General features: G+C 41.3%; 1 protein-coding gene across 1 annotated transcript in view; it reads left to right on the top strand.

The window, feature by feature from the left end:
- Positions 1-22,656, top strand: part of PCSK5 (proprotein convertase subtilisin/kexin type 5) — a 445,837-nt gene that overhangs the window by 308,203 nt on the left and 114,978 nt on the right. The window contains 3 exon segments of the mRNA XM_033858183.2: positions 2,870-2,967; positions 3,399-3,528; positions 3,942-4,057. Coding sequence (XP_033714074.1) covers positions 2,870-2,967; positions 3,399-3,528; positions 3,942-4,057 — 344 coding nt within the window.

Consider the following 22,656-nt stretch of genomic DNA (forward strand, 5'->3'; position numbering starts at 1 on the left):
TCTTGAGCTCCGGTTTTCTCATCTATAAAATGGTGACCGGGCTTCCCTGGTGGCGCAGTGGTTGAGAGTCCGCCTGCCGATGCAGGGGACACGGGTTCGTGCCCTGATCCGGGAAGATCCCACATGCCGTGGAGCGGCTGGGCCCGTGAGCCATGGCCGCTGAGCCTGCGCGTCCGGAGCCTGTGCTCCGCAACGGGAGAGGCCACAGCAGGGAGAGGCCCGCGTGCCACAAAAAAAAAAAAAAAAAAGGTGATAATAACCCCGATGCTGCTGGATTATGATAAGGATTAACTGTGATAACATTTACAAAGCACTTATTCCAATATCTGATACTGAATTGGTCCATGAGAAATAAAAGATTAAGATTATTCTCTATATTTCTTAGGGAACATTTGATAGAGTAAGTTAACCAGTGCTCTCCAACAGAAGTATGAGAACCATATGTTATTTTAAATATGTCAGTAGCCACATTAAAATGAGTAAAAAGATACAGGTAAAATTTATTTTAATAAAATATTTAATCAAATATATCCAAAATATTTCAACATGTAATCAATGTAAGACAATATAAAAGATAATTAGTGAGATCTTTTATATTCTTTTTTGTTTGTAGTTCCTAGCCTTCGAAATCTGATATGTATTTCACCCCTAAAGCACATCTCAATTCAGACAATTTTTTATGAGAAATACTTGATCTGTATTTAGATTTTATAAAATTTAGTTGAAGTAGATTTTTATATAGCCAAGTTGTTCCACACTTACCCAGAAGTTTGCCAATAACCGAATCAAGTGCCAATTTGTAAAATTTAGAATGAAATTAACAAAAATAAAATAAAATGTTAAATTCTGTTCCTCGGCCACACTAGCCACATTTCAAGTGTTTCCGAGCCATGGGTGCTACAGCGTGTGGGACGGCACAGGTCTAACCTGGCTGGCTTATCCCAGAAAGAACCCAGGAGTTCGCGGTACCAGGTTCGTTAGCCTTGCCACCACTGTATTTTGGAACCATTAGAAAGCATCATGGTTCACAGAGACTCTGCTCTGCTGCACGTCCCACTTAGTGCATTCCCTCCTCACACAGTGCAGCCTCTGTCTCCTGCTGAATAAGTGCCAACCTCAGAAGTAATGTCCTTTATTAGAAAAACAAGCAGCTTTTTAAAAAGTCTGATAAGTTTTTTGGTAGTCCTGTGTCCTCCCACAAAAGGATTCATTTGATGCACTGTCCCCTTTTTACAGCTCTACAAAAAGGAAAGGGATTTGCTTTTACTGGCTTTTTAAATGACAGCTCTCTGGCCAGTAGAAGATCTATGAATGAAATATACTTTCTGTCTCCTTGAGGCTCCCTGCGTTTTCCTTAGGGGCTTCTAGGGTTGGCCATTTTGCCTCAAGAGACCTGTAAAATTTTAAATACTGGCTAAAAACAAACAAAAATATCTATGCATAAAATACTAGAAGGAAATGGATTAAAATGTGAACAGGACTGTTCGGGATTCTTTTTTCAATTACTTTGGGTTTTGTCCTTTCCAAATTTCTTTAAAGAGCATAGGGAAAAATAAACGTTACTTTTTAGTAGTATGATCCATATTCAAAACACAGTCAAGTAAGATGTGAATTGGAACAATATAGAGAAATATATTTTTTATAAGAAAACAGAAAGCATTTGACCCTGTTGCTTAGATACCCATTTTCTAGTATTGTCTATTGGGTGACATAGGATTACGGTAACAGTCTCTCTATTGAGTTACTCCGTGAGTAAAATTTGTATATTAAATGTTGTAAATTTTATGCATTTGTTTTTAAGAATCAGTCTGTAGACTATGAAAAAGCTCATAGCTGATAAAAATTAGAAGAAAAAAATACGCATTCCTCATGTGACATTCTAGCAACTCATTAGGTAACGGCTAAGAGTGCTATTTAGAGAAAATATGACACAGATAACACCTAAAAAGACTAAATAATAGTATAACTAAGGAAAATCGAGATGTTTGGAGAAGCAGCAGTATAAGTAGATAATTTTGCCAAATTTTTCATTAGAGTTTAAAATTAATAAATCAAGCAATAAAGGCAAAAGTATATTAGAATTCTGTTGTTTTGATTGGAACCAATAGAAGAACTAAAATCAGAAACACTTAAAATCAAAAAAAGGCTATTCCTGGGAGTTTGAGCTGGGGCTTGGGCAACGATAGTTGTGCGCTTTTATTGTTGTAATTCATTCTACCATGTGTTCCTACTACATTTATAGTTACAAAACTACTTTTAAGTTTATTGTGTAGTACAGAGGTCCCCAACCCCCGGGCTGCGGACCGCTACCAGTCCGCGGCCTGTTAGGAACTGGGCCGCACAGCAGGAGTTGAACGGCAGGCAAAGAGCGAAGCTTCATCTGCCGCTCCCCAGTGCTCGCATTACTTCCCCCTCTCCCCCATCTCATGGAAAAACTGCCTTCCACGAAACTGGTCCCTGGTGCCAAAAAGGTTGGGGACCGCTGGCATAGTAGGTCTAGGAGGTCTGGATATCAGGGAATTGGTAGGCATATTGTTAGCTAAGGTGATTGTTTGGGTCAATAAAATACTTTTAAAAACCTCCATGTTGTAAAATGTTAAGAAATGTGTCAGCCAGTCTAATAATTAAGAGAAATAGTCCCCAAAGTTTGCAGCACGTGTGTATGCTACAGACATAATTTTAGGCACAGAGAAGCATTATAGGCATTGGGAGGAGAAAAAAAAAAGACTACAGGGGCTATTTCCCATGCTTCGAAGCTTTGCCAAAGCCACTGGTCTCTGGGGGGAACTATATTTGTTACATATGGCGTTGGGGAGTCATGACTCCTTTGCCTGTTCACAGCAGTCTGTGTCTGTGTCTGTGTCTTCAGCCTGCAGGGATCCCGGTGTGCCGTTGCCTGTGAAGACGGACGGTACTTCAACGGCCAAGACTGCCAACCCTGCCACCGCTTCTGCGCCACCTGTGCTGGTACCTTCTCTCCCAGTCCTCTTGTTTATCCTTCTGGCTCTGGTTTGGCTTTTGTTTACCTGTCTTTATCCATCACTCATGCAAACCCATTTGATATTTTTAAAATAAATGCTGGAGAAGCATGGGTCTCTTCTGATAATCATGCATGTATTCTCAGAAGTCAGACGTTAGTAGCCCATGCTCGTTGAAAACTTAAATTTCCCAGTGATACCTCCTTCGCTTTCCAAGGAGATTTGATGTTTTTGGCAAATGGGTTCAATGTAAAACTGGAGCATTATTTTTTCCAAAGAACATAAGGAAAAGCACAAATATCATAATTATTAAAATTACAACCTATTAAGGCCATTTTAACCAACTATGCAAGAAGCAGCTCCTCATGCAACCTCTTCTGAGGTTTTGTTTCTGTCTTCGGCATCTGTCTTGCTTTTAAGGAGCAGGTGCTGGTGGGTGTATTAACTGCACAGAGGGCTACTTCATGGAGGATGGGAGGTGCGTGCAGAGCTGTAGTATCAGCCATTACTTCGACCACTCTTCAGAAAATGGATACAAATCCTGCAAAAAGTAAGTGGATCCACCCCTTAAACCCTAGTGTTTGGCTACCGGGTTCCTTATTTGACTGCCTTCATAAATAATATGAAACAGAATTATTAATGAAAAATAAGGTTCAAACATTTACCTGTGGACACTGTGCTGAACCTTTAACCCAACTGATTTTTTTTTTCACCTCAGAAGAACTTAAAACCTCTAAAGTAATATTTCTGTTTCAAATGCATGCTCTCTCCCCTTTAAAATTATAGTCTACCTGCTAGGCTTTCTTTAATGTTGTCAAACCTAGCAGTTATTGTAAGAAAAGACTTTTGTGGCATCTTCAAAGGGAGAAGATTAAGTTTAAGACATTAAGAGGTTGGTAGCAAACACATCTTCTTCTGTGCCTGATGTGCAAAAGGATGATAAATTGTACATTGTCCCCTTAGATGTGACACCAGCTGTTTGACATGCAACGGTCCGGGGTTCAAGAACTGTACGAGCTGCCCCAGTGGATATCTTTTAGACTTAGGAATGTGTCAAATGGGAACCATCTGCAAGGACGGTGAGTACAACTGCTCGTTTTGATCTTCTGAGCAAAGTGTGATCTTTCTACGTTAAGGTCTAATATATTTCCACTTGAAAATGAAACTCTCAAGCGTGCCCCAGATAGGACACGCCCAATATCTTGTTGGCGTTCATTCATCCGAACTTCTACCCTCAATGGGTTTGGTTTGTTGGTGGTTTTAATTGCAAGAAGAACTAAGGCATCCACTAACCAAGATGGCACGAGTCAATTTTTTTTTACGTAGTAAACTTGGTTCTTTACAACTTTAGAGTTTTGGGTTCACAGCAAAATTGAGCAGAAAGTGCAGAGAGTTCTCATATAGCCCCTGACTACCCTACGCACATACACAAACACACACACAAACACTCCCATTATCAGTGTCCCTCACCAGAATGATATGTTTGTTATAGTTGATGCCTACATTGACACATCATTATCACCGAAGTCTATAGTTTACGTCAGGGTCCACTCTTGGTGTTCTATGAGTTTGGACAAATGTATGAAGACAAGTATCCACCATTGTACTATCATACAGAACACCTTCACTGCCCTGAAAATCCTCTGTGCTCTGCCTGTTCCTCCCTCCTTCCCTCCCCCTGCCCAACCCCTGAAACCACTAATTTTTTTACTGTCTTCATAGATTTGCCTTTTCCAGAATGTCATATAGTTGGAATCATACATCAAACACTAACTAGAAAAGGCTACCTACTGTATTTTTTCCAGTCTTTTGGCATATGTACTTTTCATCAGATTTTTAAAATACTGTATACATGGAGTTTTGCATCTTGCTTTCTGCACTAAGCATTTAGATAAACATTATCCTATGTTTTTACAAAGTCTTCAGAAACTTCATTTTTAGTAACAGCTTAATATTCTATCATGTGGAGATGCCACAGTTTATTGCCAAGCTCCTCTTATTTGGATTGTTTATAATTTTGATATGTAAATATCAAATGGTATCTGAATCTTTCATTAAGCTGTGATAGATAGGCATCTATCTAATGACAGAACCAACTACAGATTGGTTCTAATGTTAATGTTGGTCTGGTTTTCTTTTCATTGCACCAGTGGTTCTCAGTCAAAATGCCAGGACCCCAGACCTTCCCCAAAGATTCATTTAAATTGGTCTTGGGGTACAGTTTGAGCACTGATAGCTTTAGAATCTTCTCAGGTATTTTTAATGTGCCGCCATTCCCCCTGACGATTTGGGAAATACCAAGTTCTCTCCCTTTTCTAGCCTCAGTTTCCCCATCTATAAAATGAATGAATTTAAATTAGTCCGACTCCAGCCTTTTGTGAACTTTGACTCTCGATATAATTCATGCAGAGAGGGCCCTAAAATTTGTGGCTAAATTTTTTGCAGAGGTGCATCTCAGTGATGTAGAAAGAAAATGTTTTGAACCACCCTTGTTCTAAACATCTTTGGACTGTTAGGAAAATAGGAAAATAAAAAACTATGCATTTGGAACAGTTTTCCCTGATAAAATCATTTCCCTGGGTTTAATCTTTGTCTTCTTTTGAATGGTTCCTCTTCTGGAAATTTCATAAGAGGCAGAAGAGTGCTGTGGTTGGGAGAATGGGGATTCAGGAGTCAGAATGCTGTCATTCATACCTAGCCTCCAGACCTTGGGCAGGTTATGAGCTTTTCTGGGCCTCACTTCCCTCATCTGTAAAAACGAGAAGGATAACGCTGTCGACCTCATATGGTTATTCTACAACTTCCCGTTAGGAATCTCAAACATCAGAAAGATCTGAGCATGCGATGGCATGCATAGGAACATCATTTATGGTCTCATATCCACAGAGGATCACAGGTGACTCTGCATCTTCATAGCTTTTCTAATGTATGATTGATCTGGCCGGGACGGGCAGACCTGCTCAGGCTCTGTGTTCAAACTTTTCGTGGCCAGGGCTAATTCTCACCACACAACATGGAGGTGAGAAGACTGAGGGATAGCACCCCAGGTACTATGTAAGTATCACCTTTTAGTTACCAGCCAGTGCTCGTTTGAAATTTTCACCCACAGCACTTGGTACCGGGCATTTCAAGGTTTGCGATGCTTAACGGCTTTCCCTAAACCACAGTAAGCATGGGATAATTTATGCCAGTGGCACTTTGGTAAAAGTGGAGTGTCAGGATGGCAGGCAAAAGTGGAAAATGAAGAACCATGATCTGTGATGAGTCCATTTTCAGGTCGGTTAAAGGAATGAGATCATTGATGGCTCACCAAGGCTTTTCAAATCACGTGGCAGTTGCATTCAGGGATGTGCTATTTATTTTCTTTCAACTGTCATATTTCAGTGATTCTAAGACATACTTTTTTAATATATTTTAACAGCTCTGGAATCAGATGCATCTTATAATTCATGGCAGCTTACAACTGCTTTTGATCCACAGGTTGATGTGACATAGTTGTCATCGCCTGTGACTTAGTCACAGATATGTCTAGTCAACTGAGTTAGGCACATGATCACTCCTACTTCTGTTGCATTTACTTGCACTTCATAATAGCTTGAACAAGTTAAACTATTTCTCAATATTCAAAGGAAGAATTATTACATAAGCCCAGAAACAAAACAGCATGTTATATAAATTTAACTAATACTTTCAATAAGCATAAAACTAATATTCTGATAAGAGACTATTGTGTCACCATTTAATATGAATTTTTTTCTTGGTGGTACTTAAAGTAGTGGTGCATCTGAAATCCAGTGTCTTGGATTCAGTGAAATATAGTATAAATGACTGTATACGCTCTGCTCTAGGTAACTCCGAAAAGAAAAATTCCTTGCCTATATTATTATTGATTTCTAATTTATTCTTTTTCTAATCTTTTTTTTCCTTTCATAAATGGATACCAATCACATTTACCGTTGGACTGGAATATCTCTCCTTGAAAACAATGCTGTTGACTGAAATCACTTTGGGTGGACCAAATTTCTTCCTGTTGACTGCTCCCGAATGATCTCTTCCAATCCCCCCAATCTGCCTCTCTGGCCAATCACAACCTTCTTCCGTGTGTGTCCATCATGCTGCTCTCGTCCTCAACTTCCCCTCTCTCTTGCTGACTTCCTGGAAAAGCAACGGAAGAGTCCTGGGCGGAAGGAGGCTTCTGTATGCTAGTGAAAAAGAACAATCTGTGCCAACGGAAGGTTCTTCAACAACTTTGCTGCAAAACCTGTACATTCCAAGGCTGAGCTGCCATCCTAGATTTCTTTGTTCCTGTAGACTTATAGATTACTCCATATTATTATTAAAAAGAAAAAAGCAAGCAAAAAAAAAAAAAAGCAAGCCACCTCTCTCTTTCTTGCTCTCTTTTTCTCTCTCTCTCTCAAATTTGTGCAGGGAGATGGTGAACTGTTTTGTCAGAACTTAAATGGAAAAAAAAAAAATAAACCTACAACAAGCCTACCTTTTATAACTGGGTGTTTAGTGCTAAACAGCCAGAACCACAGAGACAGTATTGTATGACCAAAGCATTTGATGCCAAAATTTGACGTTAAAGTAATGATTTGACTTCCTGCCCTGTTTTTGAAGGTCCATTTCTTTTCCTTTTGCATTTACTTGCTTGTTTCCCCTTTGAGACGCCTAAAAATATACCTTTCAAAAACATCACAAGAGCAGACATAGATCAAAATGAAACAGAAAGCTCAGGCATCCATCATTTCTCATGCTTGAGTCCACTGTTGGGGGAAATGGCAGAAAACCGGACCTAAGGGCATTAAGAACATCCCGCAGAGTTGTGTTCAGTGTCGTCTGTCTTGGTTTTTCACAGTTGACCATTGATACTTTCCACACATAATTTACTTCATGCATTATGTGCTGGTTTTGGCATTATGCCCACTTGATAAGTCTGCTCCACTGGTTTCATCCAATAGACTTGCTGCTACTGGCTTTTCCATGGTAGATTCGGTTATTTCACATACAGCTGGTCGAATGGGATTGCTCTGCATAGTCAAAGTGGTGATGGACAGAATGCAAAGATTCACAAAATAGCTGAGACTGATCCAGCTCCCCCCAAATCCAGAGTGTTCACTTGTAAACCCTGCACAATCTCTTGGTCCTATTCAGCCATTATCCCCATAGCATTTTTTTTTTTTAAGGCCATCAGAAATTCCATGTGTTGTAGTGGGAAGCATTTTGGATATGATGAAGAAAATTTCTTCCTGGAGTCAAAAGTTTCTAAAAGGTCCTGTATTTTTAAGAAATGGAATTTATTTAAATAATATTTAAGCTCGTGCCCAAGTTGGCCGGGCAACATTTTTCAATGGTGCTTATTAGAAGTTTTTTTCATCTTGTCATTTTAAGAAAATAAAACTGGAAATGGAATATGGGCAGCATGATTGTACCCTCCTGGTTCTGTTCTCTTCCCACTCCTCTGTCCCTCTATAACCATGCTATGATACACCTGTCCACTGAATGTCACTGAGATCATCTGTTTTCTTGGAAATATCTTCACTGGTTTTCTATGACTCCCCAAACACATCCTGGAATCTAGCAGACTGAATTATGTGAAGACTGTTTGGATCAGTGGTCAAAAATGAGGAAACCTGATAGATCTTTTTATAACTCTGAGTTTCTCTGTTTAGGAGAGGATAGACTGATATCAAGTTTCTTCATGTTTCATATCAAAGCTCCATTGGTGACCTCATTTGCTTTGAGAATGACCAGCCATCTTGCAAGCTTTAGGCTTCTGACAGCCTCACTTCCAAGATGTCACTGGCCTCACAGATGAGAAGAGGAATGATATCAATATAGGTTATCCTGGGAAGTGGATGCTAACTAAGGTCCCCATCCAAGCAGCAAGGTAGTAAAAAGCCTACCTTGAAAATATGCATTCCTAGACATCAAAGTTAACATTGAACCCAAGGTAAATAATGAGTATAAAGTCTAATGACCCTCTTAAGAGCACTGTAGTGATACTGAGTCACGTAATGATTCATATGTAACTAGGGAATCAACTGATTTTGTTGAGTAATTTTCCTCTTCATAACACTTCAGGCCCTTCTGACCCGAAGAAAGCAAGTTAGTCCCAGGTATGGCATGTAAAGTCTTACATTTAAAGGCACAGTCTCTAAGTGGACAAAAGCAAGTGAGAGCCTAAAGCAAGGTCAAGCAGATGGTGAAACCAGATTTGCCTGCAAAGAAATCCATTTAACTGAACCCACCCATAATATATGAGGCACAAAGTTACTATGAAGGGAAAAATAAAAATGATGTCTGTGTTCTTAGACAAATAACTATCAATCTGACAGTCAAAATCATTGGGGTCTACCAACATGTGTTCCATTTCTTACTGACCATGCAGGCACACATTGTGGAAATACTGGTTTAACTACTAGTGGTTACTGCCTCGTTTATCTACAGAATATTATTAACTAGAACATAATGCTTTCAAAGTTTAAGTTAATGTTATATATTATGTATAAATATATATATTCATAATGAGATATATGTCATGGATAGTACAAAGTTTGGAGACTTAACAAATGCTCTAACCTCTAGAGACAAAAGTCCTATCTTCTGTTTTCTTTTGTCTTTTGATTTTTCATTAGTGATCCATTGTCAAATCCAAATCCACTTTTACTGAAAAATACTGTACATGTGTAAAATGTTCAGTTGTTTTTTTGTAAAATATAGTAGAATGGTTGTAATTGATACTGGCCAAAATCAATGTTATTCCATATTTTATTTTTTCTATTAAATTAACCTAAGTTCCTGTTTATTTCATCTGTTCGTACCCATGTGCAAACATCTCTGAAAGGGTGAGGTCATGAGAAACTTCTCTGTTTCCACATAGACGCTGAATATGGAGGAAAGGGTGAGGTGAATGAACCATCTAAATAAAGTTGGGAAAAAGGGTGAGCAGAGGTGGGAACTGAAAAAAAGGAGAAAGTAACAGCAATAGAAGAAAGGATCAGTTTAGGTTTGGTCATGAATGTATGTTAAATCCCATTTTTAGTAAGCAGACTGTGAAAAAAATCTACAGAGGTTCGGTGCGGTTGCTTTTGCATTGTACAGATGCCATGTCCAGTGAAAGGGCCGCCTGGACCTGTCCTTTCCCTGGTTTCCCCCAGGGCATGGACTACTGCGTACCCGCCAGTGGGTGTATGGAAGGGTGGGGACCAAGGGGCTGGGCACAAAGAGGTCAGGCAGCAGGGGCAGGTGTGAAAGCTGTTATAGAAGATGACCTTGTTCAATGGGCTAATATCCTGTGTTTCATTGTTAGTTGGCTGTATCCCTGGATGCCTAGAAGGTGACTTTTCTAAAATCAATCTCCAGTACATGCCACAGGGTAGGACTGTATAGTTAGCAAAAAAACAACCGTGGATTATAGATCTTTGTGAAACCTGCTTGAGATGGTCACTAGCCTTGAAAGTTCAATGCCCTGTCTTCTGCAAAAAGAAATGAGAAATCAACAGAAGTGACACACATATTGTGCTCCAATTAGGTTTAAAGATCTGGGGATACAAGAAGGTATAAGAGAGACCTGCTGCCATGAAGTCCCACTACAGAAATGGAGAGAAACTAATTTTATTGACCACTTACTATGTGCTGTACAATATGGGAATATAGAGTATATATATACTGATATAAATATATCCTCTTTTAAGTTTCACACAAACTCTAGAGCAGAGACATGTATTATCCTCTGTTTGTAAATGAGAAAGCTGAGGCATATGGACTGAAATAAATTGATTGGGATTACATAACCAGACTCAGAATAATAAAAATAAAGTTCAGTATTAAGACCATTAATACTAAGTAGTGAATTCTAAGTTCAGACAGGCAGAAATTCCTTTGAATTGGATTGGTCAGGCCGAGTTTCCTAGAGCTGTCTGGACTAGCATTGGTTCTTGGAGGATGGCTAAGGCTTAACTAAGCAGATGGGACTAAAGCAGGAGGAGCGTTACCGGTGAACTTGCTGCACAAGAGGTGTTCAGGGAAGCAAGCCAATTGTTTTAATGCTTTTTAATCTAATTAGCCCGTTGCTACAAAGGACAGTGATTCAACATTTGATGGACCAGTCAAGAAGAATCGACATGTTTACACTTTCCAAAAGATGCCCATTCCTTTCAATTCCCACACCCATGGAAGACCTTGCCAATCATCAATATCCATCTGTGGATTGATCAGCATTTTCTCACCTTTCACCCCAGTATTAGGGCCTTATCATCATGCTACTGATCTATCAGACTCATGGTTTTCCACCCAACAGTCTACTCTTCCTTTTGAGGAACTTGCACACTGAGTGCTTCGTAGACAAGGGCAGGTAGTTGTTGTAGTAACTACTAAATTAAAATTTCTCCATCAAGTGATCAACACTGTAGGCACATCTGAGTATGGAAATATTAAACACCCCATCCCCCTCATGTAGAAAGAATACCATGCAGCTAAAATATAAGTGGGCATGCATTCTCAACTGCTTTCATATGATCATTCAGATTCGCACAAAGGGCAATGACAGACAGCAGCTTGACCATTATGGAGAAAACTGGAGGCAACTTCCGCTGTGGCCTGGCCAGCTCAACACTGCCGCCTTCCATCTGCTGATACAAAATGGCAGCGGGAGCACAAAGGCCAGCTGCAGCCCGACCTCACCTGGCCCAAGCTGGGCCCTGGGCCCCAAACTCAGTACGTGTCAATGACAAAGTATGAACCTGCTTCTCCTGCCTGGTTGACAACCATTTCCAAAGTTATTTTTGTTGCAAACCTATAAAATCTGAAATTCTCGGCAGAATACTTAGGAGCCACTGACAAATTTAGCAGGGCATAGCCGAGATGGACTTAATTTCACTGTGGCTCATTGGAGCAGCTTGGCAGTAGAGATGGGGCTGTAATCCATACAGTCATGTCTCCTCTTCATCATGAGAGGTGAAGATATGGCCCAGAGTCAATTCCTGGGCGAGAAGGCTGCAGTTGTGCAGCATCACTGAGTCTCAGAGGGCAAGTCTGGGATCTGGGAATGCCAGCAGTTCCTCCCTACCTTCTACCTGCAAGGGACTTAGAAGGATGTTTGACTGTCTTATTACTGAAAGATTTTCTTGCAAGATTTCTTCTCTAAAGGGCCACTGTTTGGGTCCCCTGCCCCCAACAATTGTTGCAACTGTTGCTTTTTCAGGGCCAGGCATCAGGCAACAAAAGATATTTTGCATCCCCACTGCTAGAAGTTTCCAGAAACATTCCCTGAGGCCTGAATTGTAAGACCCTTTTTCATTTTATAAAAGAATACATTATTTTAAGAATACAGTGTTTTGAAGCTGGCAGAGTTCTACTAAAATGGCTTTATTTAATTTTGCACCCCAAAAAATCACAGCGACCTATAGAAACTAACTTTCTGTTGCAAGATTCACAACAAGTCAAGGGTGTGACTGAAACTCAAGCCCACAGCATCAACCTTCTACACAACACTGCCTCCTTTTTATGAGTACCATAGAGAAAACAAGTCCGTATGTGTTGCAAGGCAGGGGGTAAGAGCCTTTTCCCAAGCGTGGATAGAAAGCACACTGTATCCCTGGACTTGGCTTTTTCTCCTTATGAGCCCAAATGAATTGCTTCCGTAAATAAACTTTGAGTCCCTGTCATATACCAAGCTCTGAGGTCCTTCATGCCCTCTTCAAGCTAATGGTCTAGTGGGAAACACAGATACAAAAATGCATGGTTATAATATGAAGCTATCCAATAAAGGGCTAAAAGTCCCATGCCTTGCACGATAAGCTTTCCAAGGGCATCCAAAAATAACGTGAAACATTCAAAATAGAGTTGCCTTTCAAATGTGCAAAATCAAATGATATTTTAATTAAATATCTACAAAATGCAAAATGTCAAACTAGTCAACTGCAGCTCAAAACTTAAGCAATCACATATAATTGAACTTAATGTGGGATAAAGCTGAATTTTAATATGTTTGATATGATGTGGGACCCACAGAGGTAGGAGAACTTAGGATCTGCTGGGTTCCTAATTTAACCCTGCAAAGGAGGGAGAAATTTACTCTTCACGGGGGGGAGGAATATATTTATATATATTTCTGATCTCTTCCCTCAAGATTCCCACCTGTAGATCTAAATAGCTACTTGCCATTTCCCTTCAGATATCTAATAGACATCTCAGAATTAACACGTCCACAATAGACTTCAGACTCACCAATCCCCTAAACATCATTATCACCAAGTGTCTCCCATCTCAGCAAATGGCATTAAAATACATCCACCTAAATACCCATCCATCCACCATCTGCTCAAACCTGAAACCTAGAATTCCTCTTTTTTTGCGGTACGCGGCCTCTCACTGCTGCGGCCTCTCCCGTTGAGGAGCACAGGCTCCGGACGCGCAGGCTCAGCGGCCACGGCTCACGGGCCCAGCCGCTCCACGGCATGTGGGATCTTCCCGGACCGGGGCACGAACCCGTGTCCCCTGCATCGGCAGGCGGACTCTCAACCACTGCGCCACCAGGGAAGCCCTAGAATTCCTCTTTTTCCGCCCCCAAATCCAATCCATGAGCGAGGTCCCATTAACCACACCTCCATGATATATCTCGAAGTGGTCTACTTCTCCCCATTCCATAGCTATAATTCTGGATCACACCACCATCCTCTCCACCCTAAACTACTGCCAGAGCCTCCTAACCAGGCTCCCCATTTCTCTCCGCCTCCTTTCCTCTTTCTTCTCTCCTCCCCCATCATTCTCCACACAGATAGCAGAGTTATTCTCCACAGAGATAGCAGAGATAGCTATTACAACTACAAAATCTGATTTCACCTCTCCCCATTCACTCAGAAGAAAATCTGAACTCCTTACCTGAGATCTTTCTGATCTCTTCTCATGCTTCCCTGCTCATCATATTCTAGTCATACCAACTTTCTTTCTGTTCTTCAAACAAAACTAGCTTATTTGTGCATCCAGACCCCTGCTCTTCACATGGCTGGCTTTTTCTCATCCTACAGGTCTTAGTTCAAAAATAGCTTCCTCGGGAAGCAGCTCCACACCTGCCCACTGTTTTGGTCTTTTCATAGCACGTACCACAGACATGACGTTCTATCGCTCATTGACTTGATTATTGTCGGTCTCTCCCTCAGCTCTGCGACAGCTGGGGTTTTGCCCATCTTGTTCACAGCTGTATCTTACAGGTCTAGCACAGTGCCTTGCTTAGTAAATATTTGTGGAATGAATGAATAAAAAGGCGTCAGAGAGAAATGGCATTAGACATGAGCCTTGAAGGATAAGCAGGAATTTGTCAGTCAAAGAAGGTGAGGATGTTGGAGTAGGACTTGCGAGAGAGAGAGAACCGGTACAAAGGCACAAAACCATCAAAGGGCTTGTGGACTGAGAGGCAGGGAGTGGGCAGGATGGGCAACTGAAGGGAGGGAATGGGAAGACCCCAGAGGTCAAGTTGCAAAGGGCTAATAGGAGGGGCTGTTGCCCTTCCTCCACCTCCTTGTCCTCGGGGTCATCAACCCTCTTTTCAGAGAGGCTAATTGACTTGCTCAAGGACCACATCGAGTCAACTAGTGGCTTCCTGCCAACAAGTTCGGGAGACATTCAGTGAGACTGAATGCTGAGGACGCTGTAATCTGCTTCAGTCCCCAGGGGACTGATGGCTGCTTCGAGCCAGCTAAATGAAAGGACAGGGTACTGAGCGGAGCTCAGCTGTCAGATTAGCTCACATGAGAGAAGGCAGCCCATGGCTTCTCTTCCCTGGGATGTCCATGGCCAGAGCAACAGATGTGGTAAGGCCTGTTTGCAAGGCCTGTTTGGGGACAAGGGCTGGCTCAGAATCTTCTTTTCCTTCTAAGAGAAAACCCCTTGCCCTCTAAACTGTCATTACCAGAGATGAGTAAAAGGAAAGAAAGTAATCAGTGAGCAACTCCCTTTCATAACAACAGAAACAGTAACTCCCGTATATGGAGTACTTTCCTATGTGCTAAGCACTGTGCTCAATTCTTTATGTGAGTTATTTCATTCGATATTCCCAATAGCCTGACCTTATTCTCTTTTCACAAATGAGAAAGCAGATGAGGTAAATGCCTAAGGCACCCCAGTGGTTAAACGGAAGATCTGGGATTAATTTAAATCCATACGATCTGGTATCAGAGTCTCCAAGAGAAATATAAGAGCCAAGGAAGATGTCAAAACAAACTTCAGGCTGTGACCGTAGAGCCTGCATCGGGATTGTATACGTTACCTGACAGCGTCAGGTCCAGGGTCCACGCTGTCTCTTGTGAATTGAGCAATATCCACCCAGGACTACTCAGCATGGCCACATAGTGCTTTGTGTGACCAAGCTAGGAGTGGATTTCAGTATCATCATGAGAATTAGTAGCAACCAATGGGCCATCTGGGCCAAAGAAATCAGAAAGGACCTAAAGGAAATGAGGCAGTGGCTATTAAGAAATGAAGATGTGATGTTCCCTTTCATGCTGATTTTTCTTTGTCTTGGAAGCCATCATTTGCATACTCTAGCCTCAGATGAAATGAGGATGAAATAGGATGGAGATACGGGGAACACAGAGAAACATTACAATACTCCAAATCATAACATAATACAAATTCCATGAGCTCCTTTGACAAATCTAGTAAAACATCAATTCTTCTCAGGTGATATTAAACAGGATTTCCTTGACACTCATACCCATAACTGTTACAATATAATAAAAGCTAAACTATCAAGAAAATGTAAGGCTTTTAATCACGTACAGGAATGTGATTTTTAATTGTCTTTATCATTAGAAGAGCCACAGATATGACAGGAACCATGAGTCATCTTGACCATCTTCCCTTGATCATTCCCATATCTGATCCATCAGCAAGTCTACCATCAGCAAGTCAAGGGCAGTTCTACCTCCAAAATATGTCTTTGATCCATTTTCTGTCCTTCACCTGCACTGCCACCATCCTTGTCCACACCACCCTGGGTCAAGCTACTTCCCACCTGGGCTGTTGCAACACCTCCTAACTAGCCTCACTGAATGCACCCCTTGTGTCCACACTCCAGCATGTCCTCATCTACTTCCTCTAATCTATTCTACATAACAGCCAGAGTGCTCTTTCTAAAAAGTCAAAGCTCACGTGAGACTCTGCTGTTTAAATCCCTCCCATGGCTTCCCATTTCACCCAGGAAAAAGTTGAAATTCCTTTCCCTGGTCATGAAGGCCATGGTCAATCTGACCACCCACCTCTCGAAAACTCAGCTCGTACCATTCTCTCCCTTCCTTCATATTTTCTAGCAACACTGACTTTTCCTGATTCCTCTATTCTGCTTTGCAGGCTAGAACTTTCCCACATGCCATTCTGCGTACTTTAATGCTATTCCATCCCTAATCATCTATATCTGGCTAGCACATTTATTACCTGGGTCTCAGTTTAAATGTCATTCTTCATTTCCTGATCCTTCTAGACAAGGTTAGATCTCCTTATTATAAGCTCTCATCCCTGCCTCTACTTTACTTTCATATCAATTATATTACAAACGTCTAGTTCGTTGTAGGAGTATCTGTTTGTTGTATGTGATTCTCAGTACAAGGTTTGTTCCATGGGGACAAAGTCTGTAAATGTCTTACATCTCATGAATCTAGCAAAATGTCTTTCATAGAGTAGGTACTTGATAACTCTTTGATCAGTAGTAGATGAATAAGTCAATAAATGAATAATTGAGTAAGTAACAATTTACTCAGGAAATTGCCCTGGACCAGTTATTGGTATAACTAAGTTTTAATCTTGATTCTGTATAACTTCAGTATAGCCCTCTATGTGTCCACCTCAGTTTCCCCATCTTCTACATCATCCCTGTAAACCATTCCAGCCCTTCTGCTCAATGAAAAGGTGAAATCCCGGGAGATTTCATGGAGATTCCATCACCAGCCCTAAAACACACACAAAGCCTTGGTCACAAACTCAGTAAAGCTAAAGCTAGGACCTTGCCACTAAAAGCATGCAGCTGGGAGTTGGTTGGTGTGGTGACAGAGTTCTAAAGTGTACCGCCCAGATTCCCATCCATTCATTGCTGTGAAGGGACTTTGCAGATGGAATTAAAGGTTACTATCAACTGACTTCAAAATAAGGAGATTATTCCTGAATTATCCATGCGAGCCCAAGGTAGGTCAGAGGGACGTAGTAGAAGGAGACAGAGAAGGCATGAGGCAGAGGGGATCAGAGAGATTCGAGATGAGAAAAGGATTTGACTCTAGTTGCCGGCTTTGAAGAGGCAAGAAGGAAGCCACGAGCCAAGAAATGCATGCAGTGTCTAGAAACTGAGAACAACCCCCAGCCAACAGGTGACAAGGAAACAGGGACCTCAGTCCTGAACGCTGCCATCAATTTGACTGAATGTGGGGCAGATGCATGCCCAGAGCCTCCAGAAAGGATGCAGCCTGAGACACATTCATTCCAACCTTTTAAAACCAGGAGCAGAGAAGCAGCTGAGCCACACTGAGCCCAGACTACTGACCTACAGAATGGTGAGAAAATAAGTGGGTGTTTTGGTAAGCCATAAAAGTTATGGTTACTTGTTACAGCAGCAATAGAAAACTAATACATATTAGCTTATTTTCATAGCTGCGACCTGAAGGGCAGGCTTCTGATTAAACACGTATGTAAGGGCCCACTCTAATCTTCTCCAGATATCTTAGAGGGCAGGTGCTATCTTTTTACTCTCCCTTTGCCATGCTACAGAGAACCATACCTCCCCAAGGGGAGCTTTTCCACACGGCTAGTGCCCCAGTTTTTGTGGCTGAAGTCCAGGGGCCAGGAGGGCTTGCATTCCTGGGTCCCACAGGACTATAACAAACAGTCCGTGGCTGGCGACCATCCCCAGGGCACCTGTGCATAGAGAAGACTGAAACATACCCCCAATCTCTCTGTCAAAGAAGCCTGTGTGCTTGCTTGGAGCTTCGGCCTGAGAGCAGACTTCTGATTTGGCACACTGTAGGGTCCTGTGAAAATTTGCTCCTGGGACAGAAGCCAGTGGATGCCGTCTTGGCACTCTCCCTCTGCCTCACTCCAGGTGGCTGGTATCTCCCAGAAAGGAACTTGTACAACTTGTCTGGCCCCTGATCTTGTGACTACCACACAGGGGACACATCTACATCACCTGGCTCTGGTGGCCAGTGGGGCTTACCCTTGCAGTCCCATAGAACTCCATGTGTTTGCATACTTTAAAAGCTACTGCCCGAGGGTCTGGTTTCCAATTAGGTGCTGACTGAGATCCTCCCCTTTGGGACACTGACAGCTCTTGGCACTCTCCAGCTACTGGGACCCACCAAAAATAAAAATAGGCTGCTTGGACAATCACAGAGATTTGAGAAACAACCAAGATCTAAGGCAGGACTGAATGACAGGCTTCCTACCCTACACAAGGTCACTCCTTCAAGACTGGGAGAAGTGGCTGTTTTATTTTATGCATAGAAACCAACACAGAGAGTCAAGAAAAAATGAAAAAACAGAGGAATATGTTCCAAATGGAAGAACAAGATAAAACCTCAGAAAAAGTCCTTAATGAAAGGAGGTAAATGATTTGCCTGATAAAGAGTCCAAAGTAATGGTCATAAATATGCTCACTGAACTTGAGAGGAGAATGGATGAACACAGTGAAAACTATTAGACATGGAAAAGAAATGGAGGAAGACACTAGTAAATGGAAAGATACTCAGTGCTCATGGAAGAATTAATATTGTAAAAACGTCATACTACCCAAAGCAGTCTGCAGATTCAGTGCAATTCCTAGCAAAAGTCCAATGGCAATTTTCACAGAAATAGAACAAACAATCCTAAAATTTGTATGGAACCACAAAAGACACCAAATAGCCAAAGTAATCTTCAGAAAGAACAAAGCTAGCAGCATATTGATTCCTCATTTCAAATTATATTACAAAACTATAATGGTCAAAACAGTATGGTGGTATTGGCATAAAAACAGACACATAGATCAATGGAACAGGATAGAGAATGCAGAAATAAACCCATGCGTGTATGGTCATTTATATTCTGACAAAGGAGCCAAGAATATACAATATGTAAAGGATAGTCTTTTCAATAAATGGTTTTGGGAAAACTGGATAGCACAAAAGAATGAAACTGGACCACTATGTAACACAATACTAACTTAAAATGTATAAAGGATTTGAAGATAAGACATAAAACTACTAGAAGAAAACATAGTGGTAAGCTCCTTGTCATCTGTCTTGGCAATAACTTTTTGAATCAGACAACAAATGCGAAAAATAAGTGCAATTACATCAAATTAAAAAGGTCTGCATAGCAAAGAAAACCATTAGTAAAATAAAAAGGCAACATTCTGCAAATCATATATCTGATAAGGGGTTAATATCCAAAATATATAAAGATCTCATACAACTCAACAGCAAAAAAAACACACAATCTGATTAAAAATGGGCAGAATATCTGGAAAGACATTTTCCCAAAGAAGACATCCAGATAGCCAGCAGGTCCATGAAAAGGTGCTTAATATCACTAGTCGTCAGGGAAATGCAAATCAAAACCACAATGAGATATCACCCATTAGAATGGCCATTACCAGAAAGACAAGAAATTACAAGTCTTGGCAAGAATGTGGGTAAAGGGAACCCTTCTGCACTGTTGGTGAGAATGTAAATGAATGCAGCCACTATGAAAAGAAGTTTTCTCAAAAAATTAAAAATAGAATTACCATATGATCCAGCAATTCCACTTCTGGGCATATAACTGAAGGAAATAAAATCATTATCTCAAAAAGATATCTGCATGCCCATATTCATTGCAGTATTATTTACAAGAGCAAAGATGTGGGAACAACCTAAGTGTCCACTGATGGACTAATGGATAAAAGAAATGTGATACACACACACACACACACACACACACACGCAACTGAATATTATTCAGCCATAAAAAAGAAAGAAATCTTGCCATTTGCAACAACATAAATGGACCTTGAGGGCATTATGCTAAGTGAAATAAGTCAGACAGAGAAAGACAAAACTGTATGATCCCACTTATATGTGGAATCTTAAAAAAAAAAAAAAAAAGTATCTCATAGATACAGAGAACAGATTGGTGGTTGCCAGAGGCGGGGGTGGGAGGGTGGGTGAGATGGGTGAATGGGGTCAAAAGGTACAAACTTCCAGTCATAAGATACACGTCATGGCGATGTAATGTACAGCGTGGTGACTACAGTTAATAATATTGTATTGCACGTTTGAAAGTTGCTAAGAAAATACTTCTTAAAAGTTCTCACCACAAGAAAAAGAATGTTTGTAACTATGTATCATGACAGATGTTAACTAGATTTATTGTGGCCACCATTTTGCAATATATACAAATATCAAATTATTATGCTATATACCCAAAACTAATATGTTATATGTCAATTATACCTCAAAAAATAGAATAATTTTAATTAGAAAAAAGGAAAACTAGTACAATTAGAACAAACCCATTCAATCAGAATATGTATTTCTGCAATATCTCAAGATGATCTGTGAACACAGGAAAGTTTGAGATGCACTGCCATGGACGAGCACCTCTTTCCAGAGTGTGAGAAGCCTACCCTTGATTTACTGAGAGCCACTGCTGCAAACGTCATGTTGCTGAAGGATGCACGCTGAGGAATTAGGCAAGCTGGTCCTTGGCTGGCTATTAACCAGGCAGAACCGAGGCAAGTTTGCAGCACTTTGGGTCAAAGAAACAACTAGTGAGCAGCAAGAGCGTTCTGATGCCCAGCCTGATTAGGGAGCCTGAGAGACCCAGCTATTTGACTGAGGGTGTGAATCGGGAATTTGTTTACAGGCTCCCAACACTGGCTCTCAGCAGTTACTGGGGCAAAAAATTCTGCCTGTAGCTACTTTAACAACCCAGCCAGCTCGGCAGTAAGCTGTGCCTTGACACCATTTGTACTCATTGAGTCAAAGGGCTCTGTCCTTGTGACAAGTTTCCATGTCTGTTCTTTGCAATGAGCTGTATGGTCAGCCACAGTTTGGGCAGATGGACAAGTGTGAGCCTTATCCTCCTCTACTTCCCTTAGTACAGATTCCAATTTATCATTGGCTTCCTGATAACCTACTTTAGGTCAGGCACAGCACTAGTGCCTTCTGTGTTCATTATTTGGCAACTCAGTGTGGCTGTCCCCATTTCAAGGTGAGGGATCAGAGGATTCAAGTGGTTGATTGCTCTCTCAAGGCCCTGTAATTAGCCAGGTTTCCCGCTCCTAGTTTAGTTGTTTTCCTCCAACAGCAAAGCTGGCCCTGTCTGTTACTCTTCTATCCACATTCCAGCCTTCCAAAGTCCTCCTAGCCAGGTGGCATATCTTCCACCACCCCTACCCATTTATGTAGTTTTGAGCAGAGACTAGGTTGAACCTAGTACATTATACTAACTAAGTCTCCATCCATCTCTATCTAAATGAGTCTCAATCCATCCATTCCAGGAGATCGTTCAATGTCACAGTTACGTTCACAGGATATGAAGGGAGATTGCTGGATTCACGCCCTGGCTCTGTCACTTACTAGCTGTGAGATCTTAGGAAGCATGCTTAACCTCTCTGCGTCTCTGCTTCTCCACTTGTAAACTAACGATGATAATCATCTCTCCCTCCTAGGGATGCTGTGAGGATTAAATGATTTAAAATGATTAAAGCACTTAGGACAGCGCTTGTATGTATTAGATACAATATATGTTGGTTATTATTATTCCTAAGCTGAAAACTTTGGATTCATCCTTGACGCCTCTTGCCCTACATCTGACCTATCACTAAATCTAGTTAACTTACCTCTTGAGTGGGTCCTCTTCCCTCCATGCCACCACTACCACATGAGGTTAGCTACCAATATCACTTGCCAAAAGAAATCTGCAAACCATTCTCCTGGACCTTCTCCAGTTGCTGCTTTACAAAGAAGCCAAAGTGGCATCTTAAAAATGCAAATCTGATCACATACTCTCTCGCTGAAACCTGCTGCTTTTTAGGTATATCTGGGAACTTTTAAGATCTGCAGGTTCTGCCTCCCCCACCCCAATTTCTTCTCTCTCTCCCTGTCTCCCCTCCATCCAGTCTGGCCTCCTTTCAGGCCCTCACACTGGCCAAGCCTCCTCCTGTGTGGAACCTTTGCAGACGTGTCTCCCACTCCCACTCCCTGTGTCCGATTATCTCCTCCCTCAGCACTGCTGGAGTCACAATTTCACATTTGCTTTTGTGATTATTTGACTGATAGCTGTCTACCATTCCAGACTGTAAGCTCTATGAGGGCAGGAAGTGCATTTGCTTTTTCTCACCATTGTATCCTCCATACTTAGCGCAGTTACTGGCAAATAGTATTTGCTCAGTAATTTGTGTTTTAATGACTAAATGAATGAATGAAAATACTACGGCACAATTTTAGAGGCAGGACAAGTAAGGTTTGGTGCTTCCAATGGTTTGACTCCTGCTTGGCGGGAGGGAGGGTGAGGATTAAATTATGTTAGATCCAAAACTTCAAGTCATTGGCTCGATAACTGTTGATTTGATGCAAGCTTTGCCCACGTGTCGCAAACTATTTGGAAGCAGCTGAGCCACACAAGAGGAACAACCGGAAGTTGGTTCGGCAAAGGTATCATCTCAAAATACAGA

Source organism: Tursiops truncatus, chromosome 6 (assembly GCF_011762595.2).
Source record: "Tursiops truncatus isolate mTurTru1 chromosome 6, mTurTru1.mat.Y, whole genome shotgun sequence".
Classification (NCBI taxonomy): domain Eukaryota; kingdom Metazoa; phylum Chordata; class Mammalia; order Artiodactyla; family Delphinidae; genus Tursiops; species Tursiops truncatus.